Genomic DNA, 6,310 nt, shown 5'->3' with positions numbered 1-6,310 from the left:
TAATTTTAAACTTCTTTGGAAGGCTCCAGAAAATCTAGAGCCATGTGATATGCCACGTATGTGGCTGGGATGAAAGGAAAAGAAAAGGGAAGAAAGAAATGGACGGCTAGGATGAGAAGGAGAGAAGAGAAAAGATAGAAAAGGAGGGAAGAACCGGCCAATGAGGCAGGAAAGAAAGGAAGGAGAAAAGAAAGGGAGAATCGGACCCTCCCTCGGCCCACTGACCCGACCCAGCCAAATTTTCCATTTCTGACCACCGTTGATGACGGCAATGGTGCCAAAATGACCTTCACTCCAAGACCAATCGATCCCTCTTCCATTTTCACACTTAAACCGACGAAGGAGGGTTCAATTTTGAGGAAAATACCCACGGTGGGTGCCTTGGCCTTAGGTGGAGATCCACCAAATCTGAAACGTTTTTGCTCAATCACCACCACCTTTAGTACCTTCTTGAGCGTAGAAACAAAGCCCAAACAAGTTTGGGGGTGTCAGGGTTTGTTTGAGGTCAAATCGAACACACCCAAATTCAAGGTTCCGGTGGTTCAAGGTAGTTTTCAGGTGTTTCCCGGCCAAATTGGACTTGGCCACAAGTATTAAAATTGTTCCCCTCACTGAGATCTATTTACCTGTAAAATTTGGTAATTTTTAGAAATAGTTGAATTTTTCGACAAGCCGGGGCGGCCAACTGCAACCCACAGCGGCGAGTGCGGCGACGCAAGGCCAAGGAGCCGACATTGTGTTTTAAGGCGAATTTCGTTATTCTAATTATACTTTTGAGACCTAATTGTTGTGTTTTGAATATTAATATGATTGTGGTATATGTTGGATTAAATGAATATATTTGGATTTGGTTTGAATTTTTGTATATGTGAACTATGAATGGCTTGATCCCTGTTTAGGGTACGTAGGCAGTCTAACGAGACATTAGATGCAGCCATACAATAAGTGAAATTAAATAAACGAGACAAAGCTTTGATTGAGAAATTAAACTAAGTAAGGAGTTTGGAATTTTATTATAAAAGGAAATCTCATGTTTTGTATATTTAAATTCTAGTTATAAATTGTGTGAACGTTTAATAAATCAAACAGGAGAATTGAATTGGGCCTATCATTGGAACTATTTCCCGAAAATAAATATTTTTGGGCCGGGGCATGACATATTACGATTTCTTTACTTATATGGGACAATTCTATTGCAAATAGTATATCAGATATATCAGGAAAACTGGTACTTGTAGAATTAAACTAGCAAGAAAAATGGCTAACTAGAATGTCAAACATGTCCATTGCATATAAATCCTTGGCAATACAAATCCATAACATGCATACAACCAGTTTGCTGCAATGACCCAATCAAACCTTTATATGGTTTCCTCTGCCTTATTGCATTTTCCAATGTGGGTGTGGATAAAGGATATGTTGATTGAGTCTCTTCCACTGGCAAACTTCTGGAACCAAAATCCATAGTACTCGAGGGCCTTACTCCAGTTTCCCTCATGCTCGAAGGTAATGATTTGAGAGCTCAACTTTCAATACCATCACCACAACACAAGGAAAAAAAAAAAACATATCCAAATATAAGAATATTCATATGTTTTGAATATAATTTATCGTTGGGACCTTGGACGGTACTATACAGAGCCATGCTCACAAATAATAGTGTTTACCTACACAAGGACATTCTCAAAGCAGAGTGATTAACCAAACTCTCCACCATACCCTGAATGAATTGAAAACCTAGTTGATATTACACAGTTCATCTAATTCTGGGACCAAAAATTGATCATATTTTCACAATGAAGAATTCAATTTCCCCCGAACTTCTTTCTGGTCCAAATGTTCTAACAGTTCAAAATCAATTTTCCTAATCCCAAACAGCAGTACACTAACGTTGACCGTATTTTGCCGTTCTATCCAACTTAAGGACAACTAGTTTTCTCAGTATAATCGAACTAATGCACTGATTGAAACAAGTACAATCGCAAACAGATTTATACTAGCAAATTTCAGTTCCATAATAATCAAATTCTATCACATATTTTCATAATTCAAATACTAAAATAGAAGATAATTGGTAAAATTAATACCTTGCAAATAGAAAATTCTCAAATTCCACTGCCCAGCATGATCTCCCAATTTCGCAACTTTATGACACAATGCGATGACCTTCTCCTTGAGACCCCTCCTCAGTATACGAGCCTGGCGTCCACCATAGCCATGGGGGACCCAGAAGCTGTACCCCTCAGAAATGCGTCAAGTGAACAGAGGGCATGGGGAGAGTATGGAAATGGGAGGGCAGACAATCCACCTCTGGTTGTAGTGTCTTGTAAAATCTCCGATTGTGCTCTGGGATCTCCAATTTTGCTCCAAAGTTTCCAATGATTCCCCAAAATCTCTGATTTGATAGATTAGGCCTCTTATTTCTCAGTCGAATAGGAAAGTGGAAAGGAGTAGGATTCTTTCATCTCCTATTCCCATCTCCTTCCCTTTCTTCCTCTCACACATTGCTTTTTATCTTATTATCTATATAAAAAAATCAATATAAGATATTGACGTGGCTTAATCGTAACCATTCAAATAGGAGGGGTTTGAGGGGAGGGAAGGGAAGAGAGAATAGGAGGGGAGAGATTCCTCCTCCAAGTGGAAAAGGTGGAGGAAGAGAAGGATGATTCTAGAGAATGAAAATGAAGGGGATTGTTTTCATCTAAAATAAAGCGCCTAATTGAAAAATTAAAAATTTTAGGTGCTAAATTTTATTTTGTCGTTTAGAGTGTCGCAAACTTTACTCAATGTCACTTATATTTGTTATTTACAACATTATTTGCGACGTTACTTATACAAAAGTCGGGAATACTTTTGAGCTAAAATTTAGCGCTCAAATTTTTTTTCATTTGCGACGGCCATGTTATATGTCGCAAAAAAAAAGGTCACAAAAGGGCCTTTTTCTTGTAGTATATATCTTCTGATGGAAGAGGCTTTTGATAAACTCACGAGCTACAATTTCAAACCGCTTGAGAGTTGAGGATAAAACGGTCAGCCAAACAGGCATAGATTTATTGACATCACGACAAGCATGTAATATGAACTTGAAAAATATCAAACATTTGCACTTGTTACTTGTTCTGCAAAGATAGTTGAGAATGTACTATATATTTTCCTTCTTTCCTTGGTCATTTACACGTTTTTTTGTTGAACTGGCCGTGAAATGTCACTAATCACCACAGGGAACAACTTAAAATATATACAAGTAACAATCCTTTGATCTCACCAAATGAATACTAGTACTAACTACCAATCCATGTTTAATCCTGCATGACAAGCATCGATGAATCATGTCAGAGAATTCATCCGTTGCTACTAATTCTTGTATACTGTCCTAATATATGGATATCCAAATGAAGGGCTAACGAGGTTGTAAATGAGTTCTTGTATACTCAGTTAAGCCATTATTGTCTTTAAACCTGCTAATGGGCTAGACGCAATGGTTAGGGGAAAGGATTTAGGACTGCGCTCGAAACAATGATTTTTATAAAAGTTTATTACATTTCTGTATGTCATAGGAAATTCCCATGTTCAATCAAATTAAAGTCGCAATTAGATATGAAGGAGATTACTCCTACTGAAAGTTTTGAATACTATCTAGCTCATTAGTATACTAATAGATATTGAAAGTGATCCAAATGGAAACTCAATTAAGAATCTGTAGAAGATAATAATCCATTCACATAATCCGATTCCAGGGGGACAATAATTCTTTATTGTAAAGAACATATGAATATTGCTACAGTCTACATTTACATAATCTGATCCCAGGGGGACAATAATTCTTCCTCCTGGATCAAAAGAAAATGTACAAGATGTGGAACTTTTCCAATGTACAAAATTGTAACAATCACAGAGTTCATGTAATTGTTCTCCATTATGCATCCAGTCTCACAAGGCACTCAAGCGGGAAATGAGAACAAGGAATGTATCTTGTCTGCAGGGAATCGTTACACCGCCCATTGGGTGATCATATCCGAATTCTTCTTCAGCCTCACTTAGCAAGTCTTGAAATGAAGGCTGGTTGAGGATGGATATAGGAACAACAAACCGCTGCTTCTCACTCTTGCCAACATAAACTGGAAAATAACCTTTTGGGACATCTGCTAAATTATTCGAAACTTCTTGACTTGAATTTGAAAAAGACTGTCGAAGAAGTTTCTTAGCAGGAATTACAGATGGAAGACGGAACCCCATTGTTATCTTGAGAGTAAAGACTGGTAATCAAGTTTATAAAAACTTGAAGAAGATGTCGATGAACTTGTGAAACAAGGAAAATTAGACTTGAGATGTTGTAGACTTAATTTGGTGGTCGTTAACCAATTAGTTCATAGGTATATATAGTTGAAGAGTCTTGTACAATATCCTCTATTGAAGAAAATATGTGGTGAAGACAATCCAGATGGGGTATAGAAGGGAACAGGAGCTCATGAGGGATCACATGGTTTTGTCTTCCCATGCTTAACGGCCCTTTAAGCAAAATCTGTGGATCAAATTAACTATTTTTCTTTCCAACATTTATTTTGGATTGATAGGCAAATATGAAGTCTTAATCCCTACCAAGGAGTCATGGTGATGAATCGGAAGACAGAGGCATGTGAACTTTGATCAAATGCTAAATTGATTCACGACCACTCACACCAACTACTTGAGATATTGTCCGACACATAGACCCTTTTTCTGGGTTTGAACATGAAAAACAAGAAGCAAATTAGTTAGCAAGTGACTTCGAAAACTTGTATGTTTAATTAGCCACCTGCAGAAGAAAATGCCTTGTTTTCTTTTAGGCTTATATTCATCCTTCCAAAAGGAATACTATCTGATAGCCTAAGTATTTATATTGACAAGTCCATGTGATTTTGCTTGAGCTGATGTCTCTTCATTGGGTCCATCCTGGTGGCTTATCCCCAATCATTTTTATTTTATTTTTTTTAATAACAGATGGCTTTTGAGATGCTCATGTATCTATACAAACAGTTATGATTTATACATACATATGATAACAGTCAGGAGCAAATTGGAAGCAACACAATTCATCTAATTCATAACTCCCAATCTTTTGACACATTTCTTTTCCACAAGCTTAGTCAATTGAAATTTCTATTGTTGGTTTTCTCATTAAGAAATTTTGAACAATGGTCCATCCTGGTGGCTTATCCCCAATCATCTTTCAAATACTTTTGTATCTGATTCAAATATTTGTATTTATCTTTCAAGTGTAACAACCTCATCATTTGTAATTCTATATAAAGAAATGAATGAACATTCACTCTATATTGAGCTGAGCTTATACAACTCATCAACCTGCTATAACTTAGTTTTCAAATCACCTTTATGGTATCTCAGAGCTGACAATCTAACGACCAAAAGCTTCATTTTTTTTCTTCCCATGGCGTCCAGTTCCAGTTCCTCAAACCCCATCGTTATTCCCTCTCTTCCCAATGCTTCCCACTTTCTGACTATAAAGTTGGACCGTACCAACTCTCTCCCTCTCTTGTTCTCCCTGTCTCTGATTCTAATCTCGTTGCCATTATTTTAAATAATGTTGGGCCTGCTTATGAGAGTATTGTTGCTTCTACACAAGCACGGGATGAGGCCATCACTTACAGTGCCTTAGAGGCTATTCTTCTCGGCACACAAAAACGTCAAAAGCTTCATAGAGTGTTTGAAAATGTGCCCACTGCCCTTGTAGCTAGAGGAGGACATTCAAGACCTTACCATGGTCGTGGTGCTCCTAGGGTAGTCATGGTCACTTCAATGATGGTCGTGGTCAGTTTGTTCCTTATCCTCAAGGCCAAGGACAACATGCTCCTCAACCCCGACCCGCTCATGATGGTGTTCTCGATGTTCATCCTTCTCTACCCCAAAATGGTGATCGCATCCAGTGCCAATATGTCATCATCATGGACATTCTGCAATTGATTGTTTCAATCGGCTGAACATGGCCTATGAAGGACATGTCCCTGCTCCACGTCTCCAAGCTTATGCTACTGTTGCACCTCCTCCTGCTCCCTCTCCATCTGGCATTCAAAATTGGCTCTTTGATTCTGGAGCAAATGCACATATCACAAATGATTTGAATCAAGTTTCGAATCCTCATCCCTACACTGGTACCGACAATGTCAATGACGTTGTTGATGGTTGAGGTTTGCAGATTTCTCATGTTGGCACTTCTTTTATTCACATGCCAAATCACTCTTTTACTCTCCCCAACACCCTTCACTGTCCTAATGCTTCTACTAATGTTATTTCCATAAATCAATTTACC

General features: G+C 38.0%; 1 protein-coding gene across 1 annotated transcript; it reads right to left on the bottom strand.

The window, feature by feature from the left end:
• Positions 1-3,734: 3,734 nt before the first annotated feature.
• On the bottom strand, positions 3,735-4,363 carry LOC137726793 (auxin-induced protein 15A-like). Its single transcript, XM_068465753.2, has one exon. It carries the CDS (start codon positions 4,237-4,239, stop codon positions 3,934-3,936), a length of 306 nt encoding a protein of 101 aa, XP_068321854.2. The 5' UTR covers positions 4,240-4,363; the 3' UTR covers positions 3,735-3,933.
• Positions 4,364-6,310: the final 1,947 nt, after the last annotated feature.

The sequence above is a fragment of the Pyrus communis genome, chromosome 5, assembly GCF_041283825.1.
Source record: "Pyrus communis isolate YQ-2024b chromosome 5, ASM4128382v1, whole genome shotgun sequence".
Lineage (NCBI taxonomy): Eukaryota > Viridiplantae > Streptophyta > Magnoliopsida > Rosales > Rosaceae > Pyrus > Pyrus communis.
The sequence above is the reverse complement of the archived record's forward strand: the minus strand, read 5'-3'. Positions and strand labels throughout refer to the sequence as shown.